The sequence below is a fragment of the Chlorocebus sabaeus genome, chromosome 26 (genome assembly GCF_047675955.1).
Source record: "Chlorocebus sabaeus isolate Y175 chromosome 26, mChlSab1.0.hap1, whole genome shotgun sequence".
Taxonomy (NCBI): Eukaryota; Metazoa; Chordata; class Mammalia; order Primates; family Cercopithecidae; genus Chlorocebus; species Chlorocebus sabaeus.
In genome coordinates, this window is record NC_132929.1 from 2,133,712 (window position 1) to 2,158,634 (window position 24,923).

Consider the following 24,923-nt stretch of genomic DNA (forward strand, 5'->3'; position numbering starts at 1 on the left):
GTTTGTACCTTCAGTTTTGGTGCCACAGCTGGGAGAAACAGAAGTACCACCCAGGTTTGTTTGCTGGTGACTACGACTTCTGCCTCTTTTCTTTGTTTCTATCTAACCCTGGGCAATCTAGCCGTGTTGTTCCCCCCTAATGTTCTAAGTGAGGTGAAACTGCGGTGGGCTTCCTGGGAAGCCTTTCCAAATGCTTGGAAAATTGGATGACTACCTCCGATTTTCTTTTCCCCATGTAGAATATGTGTGCCCATAGAAATCCTTTTCATCCGGCATCCTGCTGACTTGGGGAAGGGGAGTGCAGTCAAAGTAAGACCATTCTTTTTACTCTTCTAATTTGGATTTCAATCAGTTCTGCAGACCAAATGGATGTCTCAGGCTTGTTTCAATATTGAAATTTTCAAAAGGATGTTCTGGTTTGTAGACAGTGGCTATTCGATCTTTCTTTGTGGGGTTGAGGGGTGAAGGTGGAGTCTAACTTCCTATTCCACCAGCTTGGTGACATCCCTTCCCCGACCCAATCCATTCAATTTCTGGGATAAATCCTGTTTTATGATGATGGGTAATCCTCTTAAAAATTTTTTAATTTCGTCTGGCTCTTGGTTAACTTACCTTTTTTTTTTTTTTTTTTTTTTTTTTGCTGAAAAATTCTTATTCAACGAGTTTATTGCTAAAAAAAAAAAAAAAAAAAACTTGTGATCTAGTCATAATGCGGTTATACCCTACTATTAAACTTTGTTCAGGGAAGTATAAAATTTCTCTACCTTTGTGAAATTTGGGCAGATATCATGGTTTTCTGCCAATGTTTTAGTAAAAGTTGTTTTCTATCTTTATGTTACACAGGTATTCTCAGTTCAGTATTTAATACTAAATTCAGATTTAGCATTAACATCTTCCCTTTACACAGCCCATTTGTACTTCAGACTGGAAGCCTGCAGTGGCAAAGAGCAGGGACTTGGGGCTTCTCAACCTCTCTGCCTTCTACTTTCTGTTTTCCCTGTCTCTACCCAGTATGATAAATTACATATGACTTCCCTAATTTTAAAGATTTAATTTTGGGGGTGGAGGAAAAAATGGATAAGAAGTTTTACATTAACTGATACTGTTTTCTGGTGGCTTCATACTCTGACCTGGAAGATATTGAAAATTAACTCTTCTCAGAGCTTTCCAGCAAAATCCTTGACTGAAATTGGGTATTGGTGGTGGAGACAGTAGACTGGTTTTCTGTTCCATGGAATTTCCTGGGACTTTTGTTAGCTCTAGGACTGTATCCTTCACGGTCATCTTCCATTGCTGTACTCATCTAGGCAGCCCTGTTGTAGAGGATCCATGATAAATCCAGGACCTCCGTTTCATCCATGTAGCCCGTGTGTGTGCGACAGGAAATATGCCTGCGTTTTCATAATCTGAAAGGCCAATTCCTGTTCAGTCTCCTCTATCTTGTCACCTTAACACCACTTTTCTCAGGTGTAAAGTAGGCACCATTACTCCTTGTATGCCACTTGGAAGGTGCCAGCCTTTCATCAAGATGTGTGTAAACTCTCCCAAGAAATCTATTTTCAAGTTCTCTCTTTCTCATCTACCATCATGGCTTGGCTGAAGTTTCCAAGAAACACGAGCCAATTTATTGAAGTTTCCTAGATAAACTATCTAGTGTAGAGGTGGTCTAGCCCTGCAATGGTTTGAATGTCCCCTCCAAAACTCCTTGAACTTCAGAACTCACTGAATCCCCAGTGTGGTAGCATGGAGAGGTGGGGCCTTTCAGAGGTGATTGGGTCGTGATGGCTCTGTCCTCATGAATGGATTAATCCATTTATAGATTAATGGGTAATGGGTATTCATGGGAGAGGAACTGGTGGCTTTATAAGAAGAGGAAGGGAGATCTGAACTAGCACGTGAGCCTGCTCAGCCGCCTTGCCATATTACACACTACACTGCCCCCCCGGCCATATGACACACTACACTGCCCCCCCCCCGGCCGTATAACACACTACACTGCCCCCCCTCCCCCCCTGGCCATATTACACACTACACTGCCCCCCCGGCCGTATGACACACTATACTCCCCCCCCGGCCATATGACACACTACACTGCCCCCCCCCCGGCCGTATGACACACTACACTGCCCCCCCCGGCCGTATTACACACTACACTGACACCCCCCCACCGGCTGTATTACACACTACACTGACCCCCTGGCCGTATTACACACTACACTACCTCGAGACTCTTCAGAGCATTCCCTCCAGCAACAAGGTTCTCACTTTCTTCAGATGCACCTTCTCTACCTTGGACTTGCCAATCTCCATCACTGTAAGAAAGAAATTTCATTTCCTATAAATTACCCAATTTCATGTAGTCTGTTACAAACAACAGAAAATGGACTGATGAAGGTTGTCTCGCACATTTGTCTGTGATATATACCATATACGGTCTCTGAAATGTAGTAACAGATTATATATGTCTTTTTTTTTTGGTGTGTTTTGTTCTCACGTGAATCAAGTAGATTTCTCTCTTATTTTATGTTCTGCAGTGGATTATATTGTATGGGAAATTTCTTTTTTTTTTTTTTCTGTAGAATGATAGGCTTATTGATTTTATTTTTTCAAAGCCTTTAAGAGAATCTACAATCTGTCATCATTTAATTCATTCAAAATCAACTTTATTGAGGTATACTTTACATGAAATGACATATACCCATTTGTCTAGGTTGATAAGATTCGTCTAATACATATACCCATGTAATCACTGCCACAATCAAAACAGAATGTTTTTATTACCCAAAACATTCCCCGTTGCCCATCTGCAATTTATCTCTTACTCCTTATCCCTAAACAAACATTCTATTTTCTTTCAGGATAGAATTTTTCTTTCTTTGGATATCTTTTTTTAAAATTATACTTTAAGTTCTAGGGTACATGTGCACAACGTGCAGGTTTGTTACATATGTTTACATGTGCCATGTTGTATGGGAAATTTCTGTATCTGAAAGGGTTGATGTTCTTTTAAGCATTTAAAGGTTTACCAATAAATATGTAATTTATATGAAATATTTTTGGGGGGAATGTTTTATAAATGCGTGCTACTTTGTAAAGGATCTTGAATAACATTTTCCACGCTGGCACACGAGGCTTCAGTGTCCACGCTGGCACACGGGGCTTCAGTTTCTGCAGTACTTGTGGGTCTCGAGGTTCTCTGCTTGCATTAACCTTGAGAATTCATGTTTTTCAGGAAGATGTCATTTTTGTTTGGCCTTTCTGATCATTAGCATGCACATGTACATTGCTTTTTCTTATGTTTTAAACTTTTTAGAACATAACTGTTATATTCCCTTTTTCATTTATAGCTGTGTTTGTTCGTATCAAGAAATATCTATTTTATTTATATTTTTAAAGAACTAGGCTTTGACTTTATATTGTAACTCTATTCACTAACTTCCTATCTATCTTTGTAAACACCCTCCTTCTGCCTGCAAAGACCCTTGTCTTGCTTTGGAAACAGCCTCCCTCTCCTGCTGTGATCAGCCCCTGTGTTGGGTTGTTCTGCAGTGGGCAGGTCTGTACACACCTACCCCCATCAGCCCCTGTGTTGGGTTGTTCTGCAGTGGGCAGGTCTGTACACACCTACCCCCATCAGCCCCTGTGTTGGGTTGTTCTGCAGTGGGCAGGTCTGTACACACCTACCCCCATCAGCCCCTGTGTTGGGTTGTTCTGCAGTGGGCAGGTCTGTACACACCTACCCCCATCAGCCCCTGTGTTGGGTTGTTCTGCAGTGGGCAGGTCTGTACACACCTACCCCCATCAGCCCCTGTGTTGGGTTGTTCTGCAGTGGGCAGGTCTGTACACACCTACCCCCATCAGCCCCTGTGTTGGGTTGTTCTGCAGTGGGCAGGTCTGTACACACCTACCCCCAAAGGCTGAGGAAGCTGAGAGGCTAGAGAAAGAGGCTGACACATCCAGTTTCTTAGAAAGACACATGTAATGAGAACTTAGGAACAGGCGCAGTGTCTTTGTCTCAGGCAGCAGTGAGACCAGATGGCGGATCCTCACACAATTACCCTCAGGATCCAGGGCTTCTACACCTTAGTGAGGGAATGCGTAGGACCATTGACGTTGACCTCTCAGGGAGAGGCAAGAATGCTGTGTGAATCTGCTTAACGGCAGGATTGATGGTCAAGGCTCTTTTGACCTAAAGTCAAGATTTATGGTAACAGCAGAAAAAGTAGAAATCTTAGAGGCATTCCTGGAACAGGGGTTAATCAGAAGCCAGAATGGCAGATTACCACCCCAAATGGGGTGGCTTGAGGCTCCACTTGGATGGCAACATCAGCAAAGTGGCAGACTGAAAAGCTCCAAGCTCTTGTCCCCTCACAAAATCATCCAAACAAAACAAAACAAAAACTAGAAGCTATCTGAACCAACCTTGTAGAAGCTCTGGAAATCAGTTTAAGGTTCACAGTAATCAGTCAAATGCCAAATTAGCAAAAGGCTATATTAAAAACAACAGGAAAGTTTTGTGGCATTTTTCACTTGCCATTTCCCCCACCCACATCCTAGGGCAGGGATTGTTTCGGTTTTGAGCAGGCAGCGGCCTCATACCCAGTTCTCCCTCTCCTACCAGAGGGAGCAGAGCAGATCTTATTTGCAAATTATTGTGTACATATGTTGTAAACTCTCTGGAGAATGCCTGAAGGACTGAAGCAAGATGTTCATCTCAGTTTTGCCTAACTCAGAATGCAAGTAAGAGAAGGGGCAGGCAGTGCTCATTAAGGCTTCAGGGTAAAGACGAACCTAAAGATGCCTGGGATGGGAGATTTTGGATGGAAGCATAAAATAGACCATCTAAGGCTCAAAAGAGAAGCTGGGATGAGACTCTTAGAGAAATGAGGTCATTCAAAAGCAGCCACATATATAGAGGTACTTAAAAATCCATGCACATGCCTAGACAAGAAGTATGCACAGAAAAGTCCTAAGGAACCTCCAATTTTTGCTTTTGGTTAATCCCTAGGCTTAAAGGAAAGTGTACCCCAGCACATAGCCGGTCTGCAAAGACTGAGAAAGAATGCTGTTCTCTTTTTTGTGCGTTTTTTGTTTGTTTGCTTCAGCTCTTGGCACTTAAGGAAATGCTTGTTAAAACATTTTCCAGGCGTGGTGGCTCATGCCTGTAATCTTAGTGCTTTAGGAGGCCAAGGTGGGAGTATCAGTCGTGATCACGAGTTTTAGACCAGCCTGGGCAATGCAACAACACCCTGTCTCTACCAAATTAAATAACAATAAAGAAAGAAAAAATCTAGCCAGGCATGTTGGTGCATGACTGAAGTCCCAGCTACTTGGGAGGCTGACACAGGAAGGTCGCTTGAGCCCAGGTGTTTGAAGCTACAGGGAGCTATGGTCAGTCCACTACACTCAGCCTATGCAAGAGAGTGGGATCCCATCTCTAATAAATAAATACATACATACATAGATAAATAAATGTAAAACATTCTCTAAACATGAGCTAAAGCAACAGAGACTTCACTGATTAACCTTGACAAGAAATAATCTTTTCAAAAAAAGTTTAGAAATGACTCAAAACAAATGGACTGATAAAGTTAAAAGCAGCAAACCCTGGGCAAAGGAAAGAATCTGATTTTCAGAGTGACCGCATTATAATAATGAAATGCCCAGTTTTCAGGGGAAAAAAATCACAAAGCATACAAAGAAAGAGGAAAACATGGCTTAGTCAAAGGAGCAAAATAAATGGGCAGAAATCTAATGAAAACAATATAGTAAGTGAACTAAACCAGGCAGAAAAAGACAACGATTTCACTTACATGATTTCACTTATACGTGGTGACCTATCGAATAGGTCAGTTCAGAGAGACAGTGTGTGAACTAGAGGTTACTGGGGCTGGGGTAGGGTCATCAGTGTTACTGTTTAGAAGGTACAGAGTTTCTGTTTGAGATGATGGAAAAGTTCTGGAAATGGAGAGTAGTGATGGTTGCACACCAACGTGAATGTGCTGAATTATACACTTAAAAATCGCTAAAAAAGGCCGGGTGCGGTGGCTCACGCCTGTAATCCCAGGACTTTGGGAGACTGAGGTGGGTGGATCACGAGGTCAGGAGATCGAGACCATCCTGGCTAACATGGTGAAACCCCGTCTTTACTAAAAATACAAAAAACTAGCCGGGCGTGGTGGCGGCGCCTGTAGTCCCAGCTACTCGGGAGGCTGAGGCAGGAGAATGGTGTGAACCCGGGAGGAGGAGCTTGCAGTGAGCCGAGATCACGCCACTCACTCCAGCCTGGGCGACAGAGTGAGACTCCGTCTCAAAAAACAAAACAAAACAAAACAAAAACAAACAAATCACTAAAATGGTACATTGATATTGTGTATATTATATTTGAATTAAAATTTTTTTTATTTTTTCATGTTTAAGTTTAATTTGCTAATTTGGATGCTGTTTGGTCTTGCTCTAATAAATCTCAGTTACATGTCCATTTTATCCCTCAATATCTGTCATCTCTGTTTTCAAAGCTGCTTTTTTCTACCTCTGCCTTTGAGTAGGTTTTACAAGTTTGCCCTCTCCTTTCTGCTAAAAATAGGGTCACCGAGACCAGCATCAGCATCAGCATCACCTAGGAACATTATCTGGGAATTTCAGAATGAAAGACTCACCCAATTCCAGAATCTGAATGTTTTCTTCTTCTTCTTCTTTTTGATGGAGTCTTGCTCTATTGCCCAGGCTGGAGTGCAGTGGCGCGATCTCGGCTCACTGCAACCTCCGCCTCCCAGGTTCGAGCAATTCTGCCTCAGCCTCCCAAGCAGCTGGGACTACAGGCATGTGCCACGACACCCAACTAATTTTTTGTGTTTTTAGTAGAGATGGGGTTTCACTGTGTTAGCCAGGATGGTCTCAAACTCCTGACCTTGTGATCCACCCGCCTCGGCCTCCCAAAGTGCTGGGACAGAATCTGAATTTTAACAAGGTCCTTCAGTAACGTATGTGCCCATTAAAATGTAAGAAGCTTTCCGTGCTGTTAAAGGATTTTCAGCCATGTTAATTCTGTCGCCTTGTCTTCAGTACAGATTTCAATTTGGCATTTGTGGCTAGGATTTCTTGCATTCATCTCTCAGTGTTGTGGCGTCTTCCATCTATGCCTTCATTTCAGAATGTTCTTTTGTCTCCCCATTCTTCTTGAAAAGAGGCCGTATCCACTCATACCTTTTAGTAACCAGACACATGTCATGTGAATTTTTCAACTTTCATTTTCTATGCTTCCATTGCTTTTCATGGGACATCTCTTCTGTTATTCAGAATGTTTATGCTTTGGTGGGACAGATTCATAGAAACGAAGTGACTTGCTGGTGCCAATATGGTTATGGTGATCTTGACTTCAGTTTCCCTCTCATGTTGGAGGCTGTAGCCTCTAGGATGTGAAGATATAAATGTGAAGATCAGGCGAAGGTGGTCCGGTTGTTATGCCTAATTGTCAGTTAATTAGGGTAGGTCTTTCTGTCTGGCTGCTGAGTTATAGCTAAACCATGAGGTCACGCACACTTTGTGGTACTTTGGGTAGAGTCTTGAGTGACATTTTCTATGCCGGCATGCATGGCTTCCTCCAGCTGTGACAGCTTTCCTTCAAGCCTCGGTTCCATGCATTTGAACATATCCCCCCAACCACATTCATCCAGGGAGTCGTGTTCTCAGAGGCTAGAGACACAGATAGCAAGCTATTATTTTTGCGCTGTCTGAGGGAGCTTTCTGTGGTAATGGGGGTACCCGTAATCCACATAGTACAGTAGCCACCAGTCAGTCACAGGGGGCTATTGAGCACTTTGTATGTGACGAGAACATCGGAGGAGCTACATTTTTAATATTATTTCATTTAAATTAATTTAAAATAATTCTAAATGTAGATATAAATAGTCACACATAGCTGGTGGGTACTGTTTTGGACAATGCATTTCTAGATTGTGAAACCCCCAAGTGCCATAATTAGATCCAGGTCGTTGGAGTGACTCAAAGTACTTTAGTGATTCTTTTGAACTGTTTTCTCTGTTCCTCTTCAGAGGGTTGAACCTGTGGTGTAGTCCTTAAGAACTTCTCATTGCACCCTCTGGGCAGTTCCTTTCTTTCGGGTATTCTAGAATCTCGCATACACCTTTTGTTCTGGCTGGAGCACTATTGCCAGTTTGTGGCTTTGTGTAGCGTGTTGCCAAATTCTTTGAAAACCAAGAGGAGGTACGTTGGGCCTATCTCCTTTGCCTGATGGGACTTGTCATTCCCAGAAATGAGCATTCCTGAATGGTGGTGGAGTTACGCTTCAACATCAAAACAGATGTCCCTATTTTAGAAAAATGCTCTTTGCTAAGGGTTTTGCTGTCTTATGACACTCCTCAGAAGTATCAGGTTGTGATCCCTACGTATTGATAAGAGAATTTATGGTTTTGTATGTTTGCAGTGAACTTGTGTTGACTATTGTATCAGTTATCTGTTGCCACAAGAGTGTGGTGTAACAATCAGCTAGAAAGCCTCGATGCATTCGGTAACCCCAAAGTGCTCATTGCCTGTGTGTCTGGGTTGTTAATGAGCATCTCTGCTGGTTCTAGCTGGTGCTGTCACAGGCTGGGTGTCGGGGACCCATTAGCTTACCCAGGGCAGTCTCTGAAAAGATGAATGGTCACCTCAGTCCCGCTCTTTGTGTTCATTCTCCTGAAACCAGCAGACTCTTCTGGGTATGGCTTTCTCACAGCAGAGGTAGAAGCAGAAAAGCCCAGAAAAAGAACGCATCTTGGGGCCTAAGCATGGACTGGCACATGGTCACTTCCAGCCATTATATTAGATAAAGCAGGTCACAAAGTCGGCGCACATTCAAGAGGTAGGCAAACAGCCAGCTCCTCTTTGGTGAGAAGAGTTGTAATGACATGGCTAGGAGCGTGGATTCTGGAAAGAGGAAAGGAATGGGCTACTAACACACTCAACTTACCACAAGAATTTTCCCAGCAACATCCTCAAAGAGTTCCCATAGCAAAAGCCTTTGGACAGTTCTATGAATGTGTTTTCTTATATATTTTGTTTTTTTTTTTTTTTGGAGACGGAATCTCGCTCTGTCGCCCAGGCTGGAGTGCAGTGGCCGGATCTCGGCTCACTGCAAGCTCCGCCTCCCGGGTTTACACCATTCTCCTGCCTCAGCCTCCTGAGTAGCTGGGACTACAGGCGCCCACCACCTTGCCCGGCTAATTTTTTGTATTTTTTAGTAGAGACGGGATTTCATCGTGTTAGCCAGGATGGTCTCGATCTCCTGACCTCGTGATGAGGCTGCCCATCTCGGCCTCCCAAAGTGCTGGGATTACAGGCTTGAGCCACCACGCCCGGCCTCTTATATATTTTGTAAAGCAAAACGAAAATCAGGGTAACCAAAACATTGACCTATGTCCTGTGACTTCTTCACATTGAATAATAAGCATTTGCTCAGGGAAAATTCTTGGTCTGAATTATTCGATTTAGGTCCTACATCCTAGCATCTGAGTTCCTTTTCTTGGTAACATGATAGCTGCCTCCACCAGCCAGTGCATCCTGCATCAGAGGAATGAGGAATGAAGATGAGAGTGAGTTGCTGCAGGGTGACTGCAAAGGACCAAATGGTTACCTGTGAAGCAATGCCTTAGCTGTGGTGCTAACCCATGGCCAGAGATACAACTGTTGCCCAAATTTCTGGAATGTTTGGGCATCTTGAGTGCAAGCCAGAAGTCACACCAAAGGAGTTACTAACTTGCTTCCAGGTCCTGTCAGCTTAACAAGGTTGTGATCAGAGATCTAGGACTCCCCTGAAGGCAACATTTCATTGTGTTCTTCACTGCACCTGAAGCCATAAAGCTCTCACACACTGACGATAGATTCAATTCTGCAGGATTGAATTCTGCCGGTAAGAATTGAATTCTGCAACATAAAGATTCTCCGAGACCACTTGACCATAAAAATAGGGGATTCTTATCCAAGCCTCTTGACCAGTGAGCGCATGGAGGCTCTCAGAGTCTATAACTATGCACAGCCAGGACTCACGCTGGGAGTGCCTGTTAGCGGGAATGTGTCCCCACTTACTCTTACATTTGGGACATGAAAGCCAAGAAGGACTAAACCAACTCTCTTTCCACATTTTGCTCGAGTCCCACACTTCAGCTCATGCCTGGTCCTCTTATCTGGAAAGTCGTTTGTTCTGAGAGTATTTACAGGACACTTACTCTGCACGTGTGGTGGGGGGTGCTGCCGTTCTGGGTACTGGGGAGAGAACCCGGGACAGGAACAATAAAGTCCTGCTCTTGTGGGCTCACCTGGGGGTGAGCGAAAGGCCAGCAAGTTAGCAAATAATGGACATTCTGATTTGTAGGTGTAATGAAATGTAATGAAAACATTAAAAAGGAGGAAGCTGAGGAGAGATAGAGACCAAGATTGTTTAGTTCCAGAAGCTTCTCTGAGAAAGCTGGTCCAGGACCTTGACATCCAGTGACCAGCCAGGGACATCAGAATCAGTGCTTGCAATGGACATTTTAATCTGTTCTCTCCAGTGTTTCCAGTGAATCAAAGCTATTCATACAAATGGAGGAAGAGACTGTGTGCATTGCTGGACTCACTCTAAGCATGAATCCCAGACCTTGACCATATCCAGCCTTTTCCAGTAACACTGACAAGGAGCACTTGTATACCTAAGTCAACAGGTGGACATTTCAGACAAATGTTTGCAGAAGCGAGCATGTCCTTGACCATCAGACAGCAACATTCCACAGCAGTCCTACCAGGTGATATGCAGAGAAGTTTGTATTTATGCAGTTCATGAAGAGTTAGCGTCTGCCCTTATTATATCAATGTGTGACTATTTTAAAAATGGAAATGCTAATGCCAAAAAGTATTTCACAAGCTTAATACAACTGAGACAAAATGAAAACCCTTCAACACACTGACATCCGTGTATCTTGACCTCCTTGACTCAGGCTTCCTCACTCAGGTGTGCAGGGAACGGTCTCCAAGGGTAGTTGAAGACAACATTCAAAGACGGTGTGTCACCACAATCTCAAAATATGATTTTACACTTACTAGAGATAGTGCTCTCCTTACAACTTCAAGTTTATTTCTTACATTTTAATACTTTTAGTTCTTAAACATATCTTTAGACATGTATTGTTTGTAAAAGCAGGAATGATCTAATAAATGACCCTATTCCACAAAGGGTGAGAAACTGTTGGATTAAATGTCACTGTAGTTACTGCAGGAATAGCATGTAGAATATTTATTTTCTGCATTTACTCATTATATTTCCAATTTGACATATTTAATGAGAATATTATGGGTATAAAAGTATATATTATGGGTATAAGTATCAATATTTTTATCTGTCTACATAAATTTATCAACCTTCTTGCTCTTCATTCAAAACAAGATTCTCATTTCCTGAGTAGGCCTTTAAAAGTTGAATATATTTTGTATGTTTAAGGTGAAAGAGGTAATACAGATGTAGCAGAGCATAGGGTTCAAACTGCCTGGATCTGAATGCCACGTCTGCCTTCCAGTGGCATTGGGAACATGGTCAAGCTGCTTACTCTTTCTGAACCTTGGTTCACTCATCTGAACAATGGATATAATGATAATAATACCTCTGTAATATGGTTGTTGTGAGAGTAAACGTGTGTATTAAAGTGCTTGGCACAGAACTGGGCATTGAGCAAGTGCTCAACCGGTGTTCCATGAAGTACAGATGTGACTGGTGGGTGTGCTGGGCACTCAGATGATGACTCAGCACCATCCCTGTAATGTTGTCCAGTTCTCTAGTCCTCACTCCTCTGTCTCTTCGTCAACTTTTTTGTTTGTTTTTTCTTTCTACTTTCAGCATTCTCAAAGTATGACTGTAAGGAAAGGATATATTGGACACAGGCACGTCTTCTGTCACTCGGCCGTTATCTTTTTCTGCTTCTCTATCAGAGACATGCCTTGTAGTCACAGAGACCCTAAGCACTGCTGTCTCTCAATCATAAAACAAAAAAGAAACAACCAAAAGAAAAAAAAGGGAATGTGCTGAAGAGTAATACCGGGAGAGCCTCACCCAGTCCTACTGGATTCCGACTGCTGAGCTTCATCACCATTCCTTAGGAATAACAGTGGAATTCTCAGATCGCAGAGGGTTGGACAAGGTGGCGCTAGATGTTGGTTACATTATTCTGTCAGGACGAAAAATATATACGTTTGTTAGAGAAAATATAAAACCACGTGTGTGAGTGTTGGGGATTACACAGGTGGAGCCCGGATGTCACTGTGGCCTCTCTGCCTTTGGTTGATCTCCGTGCACTCGGCTTGAACTCAGTTCTGCCATCTGTGAAATTCCTCAACCCCTCTGTAACCCTTGTCAGCCCGAACACAACTCTGGCACAGGCTTTGAGAAGCTGCTCCCCGGAGAGGTGGAGCGCACGTTCGATGATTCTGCCATGTCCCAGGATCGAGTCACTCAAAAGGCCCACTGCCCCAGCCTCTGATGAGTTGAGTCAACTTGGGTGAGGATTTTGGGGCTCAGGGAGGGGTTGGGGCGTGCTTCTCCGCCACGGTTGGCTTCATCACTCTGCCCCCCACCTCCACTCTCTCTCCTTTTGTCTTTTTGTCCCAGCTATTCAGCTACTTCTTCTATCTTGATGGTTACCTTTTGTAGCATGAGCAAGAGCAAGCTCCTGTGCCTCACTCTCCACTGAGAGTGTTTTCTGAGTATTTCTTCGAAATGAGGAAGAGTAGTGAGTAGATGTGTCTGTCTTATTCCTCACATAAAAAGAAAAAAGTGGCTCCATTTTTTTTCCTATTGTAACTTGACAATGATAATCGTATAGATTTATGGGTTCTGTGAAGAGGGAGTTGCGTGGGGAAAAATGTATGGGGTACAAAATGATGTTACGATTTGTGAATCCAATGTGAAATAATTAAATCAAGCTAGTTAACATATCCATCACCTCAAATAATTAACATTTTTTCGTGGCAAGAACATTTGAAATTTACTTAGCAATTTGAAATGTACAACACTCTACTACTAACTATACTCACCATGCTGTGCAGTAGAGTGCACAAAAAGAGAAAACATATTCTCCGTTTGAAATTGTCTACCCTTTGCTCATCACCTCCCTATTTCCCCTCCTGCAGCTTCTGCCACCACCATTCTACTCTCTATTTCTATAAGTTAATTGTTTTAATTCCACATATAAGTGAGAAGATGTGGTATTTGTCTTTCTGGGCCTGACTTATTTCACTTAGCATAATGTTTTCCAATTCCATCAATGTTGTCACAAATTTCAGAATTTCCTTCTCTCTGTTTTTCTTTCTGTTTTTCTCTTTTTTTTTTTTTTTTTTTTTTTGAGATGGAGTCTCACTCACTTTGTCACCCAGACTGGAGTGCAGTGGCCCCATCTCAGCTCACTGAAATGGGCCTCCATTTTATAGCCAGAATTATAACAGAATGAGAAGACCTGGATAGCTGCTGTACTTGGTATACTTGGTGGGACAAGGCTATGCTGTCACCAGTTCTTCTAGCCTTAGGTTCCCCTTGTCCCTCCAATAATGTATCCCCATGGTGTCCCCAAACAATTTGGGCATGTTTATGTGTGTGTATGCGTGTGTCTGTGTGTGTGTGTGTGGGGGGGGTGGTTTGAAGAGTGAATAAGAAAACAATAAGAAACAGAAATTTCAATCACTGACTCAGTTCAAGTGAATAGGTACCAAAATATATAAGACAATTAAGCCAGGCGTGGTGGCTCATGCCTGTAATCCCAGCACTTTGGAAGGTCGAGGTGGGGCAGATCATGAGGTCAGGAGATTGAGACCATCCTGGCTAACACAGTGAAAACCCGTCTCTACTAAAAATACAAAAAAATTAGCCGGGCATGGTGTGGGGGGCCTGTAGTCCCAGCTACTCAGGAGGCTGAGGCAGGAGAATGGCAAGAACCCGGGAGGTGGAGCTTGCCGTGAGCCAAGATCACACGACTGCACTCCAGCCTGGGCAACAGAGCAAGACTCCGTATTAAAAAAAAAAAAAAAAAAAAGGGAAAATTGAACATTGTCAGTGAAGGTTTTTTTCTTCTTCATAAAGATTCATAATTTTAGCAGAACTCTGTTCTAATTTTGCTTTATGGGCATCTCGTATGGACATTGGGTTGTCAATCTGCCGTAACACATGCCACAGTTGAAAAGTGTGAGTCTGGAACTTCAGTTGGCTAGAATGTTAAATGCTGTAGAAAAATATGCCAAAGAGCTGTGTGTGGGTTTGGGATCATAGAACGTAGTGCACTCCTTGACTCCTAGGATAAGGGGAAGTGTTACGACATTTGGAAGGAACACACTTTCACCATTGGTATGGATTTTGCTGATTGTCTGCATGGTGCGTGCGTGCTGTGTGCATAAAAAATTAAGCATTGACCTGTTTGCTAAATACGTTGACATTTTCCCTCACTGCTGCTCTCAATCATTGCAAAGCAGAACGTTGCTCTATCTGCTTGCTTAACCAGATGCTAATAGAAGGACATACCTTACTCCATTATTTCCTTATCACCTGCGTGTAGGGTACATGAGACAAGTCCATCAGAGTTGGCACATGTCTGGTGTTTTACAGATGTTTGGGTTAGGATCTGTTGGTAAGAGTCGGGCTTGCTCATTACCTGCAGCATTAGTAGGTTTGTTGTGAATGTTAATAATGAAGACCATTCAGATAAAGCTCAACACTGAGCTTCAAGAAAGATGAAACCTGAAGGACAGCTGAGGTTTGAAGGTGACTCTAGGAATCTCAGGAGAAAGCATTCTCACATTTTCATTCTTACTCCCCATCGTTGAATGGGCATAGCCAGGACTGCTGGCTACGCAGAGCCTGCACAGGCTTTGAGAAGCTGCTCCCTGGAGAGGTGGAGCACACATTCAGCAAGGCCCCCCGCTGTGGCCCAGGGCACAGCTGTGACTGCATCCTCAACTCTCCTTGCAGCACCTTCTCTCCTCTGTGATGCTTTCTCATCCTTTGCTCTCCAGTCTGAAAACAACATCACAAGCCTGTAAACCATGGCCTTGCAGATGCACTTGCACTCTTATCTTTGCTGTTCAATTCATTCCTATGGAAGAGAGTCTCTTTAGCTCCACTCTGCCTTCCAACTCAGCCCGTGTCATGTATCTCTCACCCACTAATGGCTTGCTGTCTCTGACTCAGGAACCCACTCCAGTCCAGTCACCTTTGACAGTGGTGGGGAAAGGGTGGGGTTCTAGAGATATATAATGTAAAATATATTGACCCTAATAGTTGCGTTTTCAAAGAAGCAGCTTTGAGTAAGTTGGTCTCCCTAAGAGGAGGCTGCAGACAGAGTAGGAAAAGTACTGGACATTTCTAGAAGTACTGTTTCTCAGTGTAGGGCTGGTTTAACCATTGCGTGGTGGAGCCTTAACTGTTTTGGGGAAGAGATTATTTCCATGGCTTTAGCTGGCCCCAAGGGAACTTAACCCACCCAATTTTGGTTCATGATTGATAAAATAGAAGCCAAATATTCTCTTTGAAAAGAGAGATGATCACACAGTTAAAAAAAAATCTGTAATATTAGAATCCAGCCCAACAAACAACGATAATAAAATTGAAAGAAGCAGAGGTGAGGTTTAGAGTTCCAAAGTGCGTCTGTAGCTACTTTAACACTTCCCGTGGAAAGTCAAAGACTCAGTCTTAAAACCTAATTGGTGGTGTCCCACACATAGGATCTCTCTGTACTAGAGAGGCAAGAGAGCCTATAGACAAGAAGAGAAGCAAAAATTGAAGGTAAGAACTTCCTTGGAAACCCCCTTTCTCTGCCATTGATGATCCAAAGTCAGTAAGACATGGTAAGGTTTTTGGTACAATATGGTGACTATAGCTAATAACAAAGTGCTGCATACTCAAAAATTGCAAGAGGGTAGATTTTGCGTTGTCATCACACATAAAAAGAGCTAAATAGGTGATACAACACCTTTGTTAATTACCTCAATTTGACTATTTCACAGTGTATACATATTTCTAAACATCATACTGTATATTACAAATGGATACAATTTTTATGTTAATCAAAAAATAAATGATTAAAAAATATAAAGTTTTGTGTTTTTTCCCTTGATAAATCTCTTGTATATTATGCTGAAAAGAATTTCTTATTTACTCAAGTTTCTCCCTGTGTATAGTGAACGATGTTTAGCCAGGTGTACTTTGGGCAGGGGTCCCACGGGGTACTTACTCGCTGTTTATATAGGAGCAGTCTCCCTGATACGTTTCTCAGCCCTTCTTTAATATCTTCCCTCACCCTGTGTATTTCAGAATCACCACGACAGCAGCATGCATGATGGACCTCAGGAGATACCCTCTGGACGAGCAGAACTGCACTCTGGAAATTGAAAGCTGTGTGTATCCGTATCTGTGTTTCTTTCTCCTTCTATTTGTATTTTAGATCCTGTTGTCATTATTTAGCATCTTTTTTCAAGGCATCCATAATTTTTTTGACATGGAAAGAGGGGAAGACAGAGAGAGAGAAAGACAGAGAGAGAGAGACCCAGTATAAAAGAGTTCTTCATTCTAATCTGATTAAGAGAGTCTGTTTGCTGCGCTGAAATAGAAGAAAACAAATGCCCCTCATTTCGGTCCATTCAGTGAGAGGAGAGCAAACACCGAGATGCTATTTTCCTACAATATGCTTCATCACGCATGAGTGGCTGCACTGCTGGGACCCTGGGCGGTCAGAGTAAAACTCATTTCCCATCAGGAACTCGGCTTTACAAGCAGGCTATTTCTGCATCTCGGCAATTTTCTTCAATTTGAGTAGTATTCAGATGCTTTATTGATAATTCAGCATTGAGTACTCCTATATGAGAGATGAGAGCTGCATCCATAACATCTAACAATGTGCCTCCTGCTACCTAAACTACACCTCCTGGCATATCAGGATACATTTTTCGTTGTTTCTTATCTTGGCCTGTTATAAACTGGTTTATAACTAGTGTCAATTGGATTTAGGCTTGTCAATATTTGTACTGAATTTTGTGGGGATAAATGACTTTGACTTTGCAGTCCCACTTGATACAATTGTGGTAAGAGGCCAGTGTCTTTGTGAATGACCGTGTTGAGAAACTGCTCTGGTGGTAGAGCCTAGTGTAGATCTTGGGTGAGGCTCGCTCCACGGTGCCCCTCACTTCCACCTACATCACTGTCATGTTTTCCGAGAGCTGTGCTTTTACAGAAGAAGAAAGACGTAAAGCCTTGTCAAATGATGCGTAGTTGAATTCTCTGGGGACGTTTACCTTAGAGGACAGAAGGCTCAGGGGAAAGATGATTTCCCGGGATTTGAAGGACGATCTTAAGAAGTTAACTGGCTTCAGTGTGGCCGGAGGGCACAACTCCAGTGAGTCAGTGGAAGTTTCAGGAAGGCCAGTTTGGAATGTAAGTAAGGCAGCAGCTCCTATTTCAACTGTCAGGTCACACAGCGAGTGACTCCTAAGGGAGAGGACTCTGCCGCTGTGGTGTATGGGCAGGGGTGTTTGATGAGCAGGAAGATCTGCTGTAGAAGAGATCCTTGCCATGTGCGAGGTCCCTTCTCTGCAAAGAATCCATGGTTTAATCATTTGAGTGGAAGAAGGGATTCTCCTGATTCTCTTGTGGTCTGACTACACATGTCTCCATGTTGGGAATAGACAAAAGAAAAATGGTGTCTTTATTTCCACACGGGAGGTCAAATTCATCAACCCAAAGTTTATCCAACAAATACTCACTGGACATAACTCTGTGTAGGCACGGTTGTAAGCACAGGGATATTTAGAGATGACAGACAAACCACCTGCCTTCGTGGAGTTTATAGTCCACAAAAGACAGGAAACCATTAGACCAAAATCAAATAGTGGTAGTGCTTTGAAGAAAGTAAAGTCTGATAAAAGCACAGTGAGAGATTGCAAGGTTGCCTGTGAGATGGAATGCTAGGGAAGGCTTCTGCGAGGTTTGATTTCAGCCAAGATGCAAATGTGGGAAAGAATGAGCTACATGAAGATCTGGAGGTGTGCCCCTGCACAGGACCCGGGAGCCCTGGGCACAGCACGCTGGTCTGAGCTGCAATAAGAGACCAGTGAGGCCTCGCTGGGTGAACGAGGAAGGGGAGCTGAAGGCCCGGGGGCCAGGTCTGTAGGTTCTTGAGGTTCTTGTAAAGAGTTTGTACTTGTTTTGCTATTAATAATTTCACTGGGAAGCATTTGCAGGTTTTAAGCAGAGTATGCCACTTACCATGTGGAAAGATGCGTGTTTTATTAAAGAGAGGACAGTAGGTAGGACCAGGAAGGTGGCATTAGCTGTGGGGAGCATCCCTTCCCCACCCTACAGTTTTGGTCCATTTGTTTGACTAACATTCAATATTGAGTGAATATTTTTTTAACATTTTATGTTCAAATTAAAAAGTCCTTTATATTGAGATAATATTGTTCTCCCAATCTCTGTTTTAATTGATCTTATTGACAAAGTTGACCTAATGTTTTAGGAGACTCCTTGGTGTTACAAGTAACAATGGACTCTATTGCCCCACTTACTCATTCTTGAGAAGCCGTGATTAATCACCACGTGAACATGAGCACTGCACTAAAGCTGGATTTGCAGCTATAATCCAGCTAACGACCTCTGTTCTTTCTGATGAGACCACCTGCGCACATCTCTAAGGGTCAGGAATATCCCAAGAACAGGCATTTGTAAGGTTGGCAAACTTCGTGGCCAAGAAGAGCTGATAAAACCGTCCAAATATGCTAAGGAGAACATTCCTTTTTCTCTGAGCTCACCTCATGTAATCAATCACTGATTGGTGAAATTCACCTTCAGTCTTTGAACTCTCTCAAAAGCTCTTGAGAGGATTTTCCTTTCCAGAATTCTTCATACTTCAATTCTCATTTTCTCTTGAAACTATCTTATTCATTGCAGTTGAGATACATTTTACATTCATCTCTGTGTGGTGTCTGGGTCAGCTCTGAAGTTGGCACTTCACAGATAGGACTCTGGTCAGAGCACCCATTCTCCCCAGCTTCTCGACTTTTCAATACCAACCTGGTACACATAAAATGGCAACGATAACTGAGAATATTGGAAAGGTAGTTCTTTGATGACACTTCCCCTAGACAAGCACATTAAGCAAATCTACTCAAAATATAGCAGAGTCACAACCTCCGTGTTAATGATAGTTTATTTAGCCGTGCATTTATACGAAATGGTGACGTTTCCTGTCTCCCTGCTTCTCTCTCGGCAGATGGCTACACCACGGATGACATTGAGTTTTACTGGCGAGGCGGGGACAAGGCTGTCACCGGAGTGGAAAGGATTGAGCTCCCGCAGTTCTCCATCGTGGAGCACCGTCTGGTCTCGAGGAATGTTGTCTTCGCCACAGGTGAGTCCTGCGTCCATTTATAGTCCCTTCAGGGGCACTGGCTCTGTGGGTGTGACTGGAGTGAGGGAATATGCTGCAGCAGACTCCCGGCACAGGATCATCCGAAGGAGTGTCGTCGTCATTCACACGTCACACACCCCTCTGCTCCCTGTATCCAAAGGAGAGTGGTAGGCGTTGGTGGGGAGGAAGGCTCACCTGCGAAGAAGATGCTCTCTGGGACTGGTTATTGAAAAGACTGAGGATGAATTTCCCCAATCAATGTTTGGTAACATAAGAATCTCCCGTCCTTGGGCAGACAACAGGTCATTGATGACCTTGGAGACAGGAAGGAAGAGGAAGGAAAGAGGATGACCAGAGGAGGTAGGTGCTGTTCTCCTCCCAAGACTAAGCTGCCTTCGTTCCACTGGGGTTAGCAGCCAGCCTTGGTGGTCCAGGAGCTTGCGCCACCTCCAGTCCGCCTTGCCCCATTAGACATGGTCATCTTCTCCTGACGTTACGTTATGATGAGGGTTGCCTTAGCCTGGGTTTCCTTGTCATCTTTATATCAACTGCCCAAAGATTGAGACGGCGTCTTCTGCTCCTCAGTCTATTGCACAGGTTTTACTAAATGTATATTTTGCAGTGTGCAGTGCTGACTGTGCTTACTGAATGCTGTGCCTTGTAATTGATATAATAAATGAAAGTGCTTTGTAAAATATAAAGCATTGCAAAGGCCACAAACTCTGGGTTGAAAATGCTAAATGAAGGCAGAGCTGTCCATGTAGCTTGAACAAAGAGTGCATAAAAATTGATCCCAGTCCTGTGATGGCAACCGTGAAGCCAGTGAGTGGCTTGGATGCTCCTCACCCATGGCCACCAGCTTCGCCTTCGTGTGGCTAGCTCCGACTCATTCTTAGGCTTCATCTGATGCCACTTCCTCTGGGAAGCCTTTTCGACCTGCTTGGCCCCACGCAGCCCCCCAGGCTGGGTTAAGTGGCCGGGGTGCATCTCCACAGGGCAGTACTGACCACCTTCCAGCTCTGCTCACAGCTCACGGCACCTGCATCTGCAAGGGCACACCTCCCTGAGGAGGAATCCATATCAGTCATGTGTGGTTCATGGGCTCCCCACCCTCATCTTGAGTAATGCCCAGCGTGTCCTGGCTGTGTGGCTGTTGTCAGTGAGTAAGTAAGTGATCAGTCAAGGCCATCACCAACGTTCCCTCTCCACCCCAGCCCCTAGGAGCCAAAGTACATGATAAGTCCATGTAAAAGCCTGAATTTTTAAGACACCGATCAGGTCATTTTTTTAATGCAGCGCCACTTTATCCTCTGCCTCAGGAGGCCTTGCAGATGTCCCTGCATTCTCCGGAGAAGACGCACTGAGAGGTTGACCTCAGGGAGGAATGAGAGCCAGCAGGAACATGGGCTTATCATTAAGAAATAGTGTCCACAACCAAGAACGCTGGCCTATGAGGCATTGAAAAGAATGGTGTATTCCTTCTAAAACTGGGTTTCAAAGTGTTCCATGCCCTGGGTGGTGTGAGCTGAAGGTCCGTTCAGAACAGAGGCTAATATACTCACTGTGAGTACTCCTGCCCGTGCAGTCTTTGCCTAGAAAGTTGCAGAGATGGCCATAAGGGTGCTGCCATGAGAATTTCTTACTGCATTTTTGTGCAGCCTCATTAGAAAGCTGGGTGAGGTGTTTGCAGAGGGTGTCCTGCTTCCAAGGGGGACCACAGCCACTTAGAATGACTTCCTGAATCCACTAACTTGAAAGCACTTAGAACTACCGTTCTCCAGGTGCAATCCCTGTCTTTCTTTTCAGCCTGTATGTGTTAGAACACATCCTAAAAATGTCTGGAGAAAACAGACACTACAGGTATGTGGTAGAATACCTAGGTATTCACAGACCCATGGGGCCATCAGAATGCAGTGTTGCGTCTTCCTCCCAGCACGGACTGAGTCCTGTGTTCACTGGGTGTAGCCCAAGGGGTCTGCATCAGTCAGTTACAAAACCTCCCAACTTTCAAAAGCTTGCACTTTAAAATTATTCTAATTCACCTACGCATGAAGAAATGGCCTAAGTTGCAATGTTCTAAAAATATTTTAATATTAAATATTATCCTGATTTATTTTGCTTTCCACAAGTATTCTCAATTAATAAGAATGCGACTAGTAAACAGGATTGAAGGACTTTCTAGCCTGACAGTATTCCCAGGAAAAGAGATCAGAGGCTGGGCACAGTGGCTCACACCGGTAATCCCAGCGCTTTGGGAGGCCAAGGCAGGAGGGTCACCTGAGGCCAGGGGCTCCTGCCCAGCCTGTGAAACACAGTGAGGCCTCACCTCTATAAAAAATAGAAGATTAGGCCGGGCACGGTGGCTCACGCCTGTAATGCCAGCACTTTGGGAGGCTGAGGTGGGTAGATCACGAGGTCAGGAGATCGAGACCATCCTGGCTAACACGGTGAAACCCTGTCTCTACTAAAAATACAGAAAATTAGCCGGGCGCGGTGGCGGCGCCTGTAGTCCCAGCTACTCAGGAGGCTGAGGCAGGAGAATGGCGTGAACCCAGGAGGCGGAGGTTGCAGTGAGCCAAGATCGTGCCACTGTACTCCAGCCTGGGCGACAGAGCGAGACTCTGTCTCAAAAAATATAAATAAATAAATAAATAAATAAATAAATAAATAAATAAATAATAAAAGATTAGTCAGGCCATGGTGGCAGCATCTGTGGTCCCAGCTATTCAGGAGGCTGAAGTGGGAGGACTGCTTGAACCCAGGAGTTTGAGGCTGCAGTGAGCTCTGATTGTACCACTGCACTCCAGCCTGCAAGATGCTGTCTCCCCAAAAAAAGCTGGGGGGTAACTAGAAAAGAACAAACACTCTGAAAGTTTATTAGGACCAGACTGTGATGTCACTAGGAAGTTTTCAGCTCCCCTATAATCTTAAGGGACCCCGTCCATTGACCTACAGGTCGTTATGAGGGGCATGACTGTAACTTGTTTTTCTCCCCCTGCAGATGACTTTGTGATTTTTCTCTTTGCCTTTGGTTTTCATGGGCATCATTATGATGTAGCAAGTTGCAGCTTTTTCTGTGATTATTATTCTTGGAGTTTTTTGTTTGTTTTGTTTTGTTTTGTGTTTTTTTTTTTTTTTTTTCCCAGACAAAATCTCACTCCGTCACTCAGGCTGGAGTGCAGTGGCATGATCTCCACTCACAACAAACTCCGCCTCCTGGGTTCAAGCGATTCTCCTGCCTCAGCCTCCCTAGTAACTGGAATTGCAAGCATGTGCCACCATGCCTGGCTAAATTTTGTAGTTTTAGTAGGGACGGGGTTTCACCATGTTGGCCAGACTGGTCTCGAACTCCTGACCTCAAGTGATCTGCCCACCTCAGCCTCCCAAAGTGCTAGGATTGCAGTCGTGAGCCTCTGCACCTGGCCATTCTTGGAGTTTATTGACCTTCTTGAGTCTCTGGTTTGATGTCTGTCTGAGGGTTTGGAGCATCACTGGCCATCATCTCTTCAAGGGCTGCCTCTGCCCCGTTCTCTCTTCTTCTAGAACCCCAATTACACACATATCTGATCTTGTCATCCTATCTTGTCTGTCTTGCTCATTTCTTTCCGTATGTTGCCTTTCATTTGCTTCTCAAGCTTCATGCTGGCAATGCTCTTTTGGTGTATCTTTTAGAGAGGATCTGTGCTTGCTTCTAGTAGACAGCTGGAGGCATTAGCAATCTAGGATAAGCTTCATCTACTTTCTGGGGTGTGAGTAATTCTGAGTTCAGGCTCAGTCTTTGAGCACGCATGAGTCCGTCTGGTTTATCTTTACATCTTGAGCAAAACTCTTTGTATAAGAATAACCAACCCAAGCTGTAGGAGGTTTAATGCAGCCCCCTTCTTGATGGCCTCTGTGTCCAGTGTCTGCCCCCTTAGTCCTCTGAGTCCTGGATGTTCTAATTCGCTTCTCATCTTTCCCTTATGGAAACTGCAGGTACGTGAGACATGGGGCTCTTCTCTCTGTTTTCTTTCTCTCCCACATCTTGATACAGATTTTTTACTGGCTTGTTATCTCTCCATTTAAATCTCTCCAGATTTAAATAAATCTTCAAGCAGATTTATTTAAATTCTGTCCATTTTTTCCAGTCATTTTCAGTATATTCTATAATACCCTAACACCATGGTTTATTTTTCACCCCTCTTTATTTTTTTCAGAAAAGTTTCCAGTTGTTTCAATATGTAATTCTTACTTAGTTTGGGCTACTAATACATGAGCGTGAATAAAAAGAAAATTTAGGAAACCTTTTTTAAAATTTCATTGCAGGAAATTCTGTAATTTTCTGAAAACATGATAAAGAGGAAACATTTATTCGAATACTCTGTTGTTGAAGAAAGCACTATAAAGCTCAGTCAGGATATTTGAGCCTTTGGCTGTAACAGTTACAAGCTGTGAAAACGTGAGCCAAGCGCTTGCATAACAGACAGATACGGGATCAGGTTAAAAGAAATACTGAATTAAATTTATTTCAACAAACATATTCAGCTGAAAATCAAAGAGCTCCTCAAATATCGCTGTGAACACACTGATCAACAGATTGAAACTTCAGCTTTTGTACTGGTCTTGAAAATGTGTTGTGCTCACGAGCAAAATTTGGGATATACGGTTTTTGCCAAATCTGAAATTTACTCGTAACTTCAGAGTTGTCTTTGAACGGAAAGATAGAGATTTTCACAAGATATGTGGAGAACAGATGATTTAATATGCTTCTTTAATTTTGTGATGTCTGTCTTTCTCTTTTTTCTGTGGTACATTTGGACAGTGATACATTCTGATTTTATTTCAAAATACTTTGGCTAAGATTGGAAGAGAAAGAGAAGGAGGCAAAATGAATAATGATAAGGCATTTCAGTGAAGATATGTGAATTCTCTTTTTTTTCAAAACTCAGTTTTCAAAATACTGCTTTACTTTCTTATTAATGATCATGACAAATTATAAATTTTTTTAAAGGTCCACCTGTCACAGTGTTAATACATGCACTCAGGTTTCTCTTTAAGAGTTCATTTGTGAACTCCAGGCTTTAGTCTCCTTAACTAAAGCCTGGGATCCAGTTATTGCCAAATCAGTCTGCAAATACCATCTACTAGAGGTACAGAAAAGATAGATGAAACATTAAAAGGAAGAATTACCATCTGTCTTTTATTTGTAATTTAATTTGACCTTAAATTCCAGAGAAAAAATTCTATTTCTTTTTTCCCCACTGACGTTTGTTACAGGCATCTTTAGAGACAATTCACCTGTGCTTCCTGGCCAGTTACAGTCCCTAGTCTCTCAGTCCAAAATGCTGGGCCAGAGCGTGCTCACTCCCAGGGCCAAAGCAGAGCTTAACTGTATACTCTTTTTGCTGTGACATCACTTTTTACAAGTGCTCCTGACATATGAAACATGTCTCATTACAGAAAACAGATTTCTTCAGAAATTCACTGCCTTAAATCTTTTTGCAGAAAGAGTTTTTAACTACCTTCATCCTTTTC

General features: G+C 43.3%; 1 protein-coding gene across 2 annotated transcripts in view; it reads left to right on the forward strand.

Moving 5' to 3' along the window:
- Positions 1–24,923, forward strand: part of GABRB3 (gamma-aminobutyric acid type A receptor subunit beta3) — a 224,558-nt gene that overhangs the window by 169,431 nt on the left and 30,204 nt on the right. For both annotated transcript variants that reach the window (XM_008017342.3, XM_073011981.1), the window contains 2 exons: positions 16,322–16,404; positions 19,272–19,409. In XM_008017342.3, coding sequence (XP_008015533.1) covers positions 16,322–16,404; positions 19,272–19,409 — 221 coding nt within the window. The remainder of the gene's footprint in view (positions 1–16,321; positions 16,405–19,271; positions 19,410–24,923) is intronic.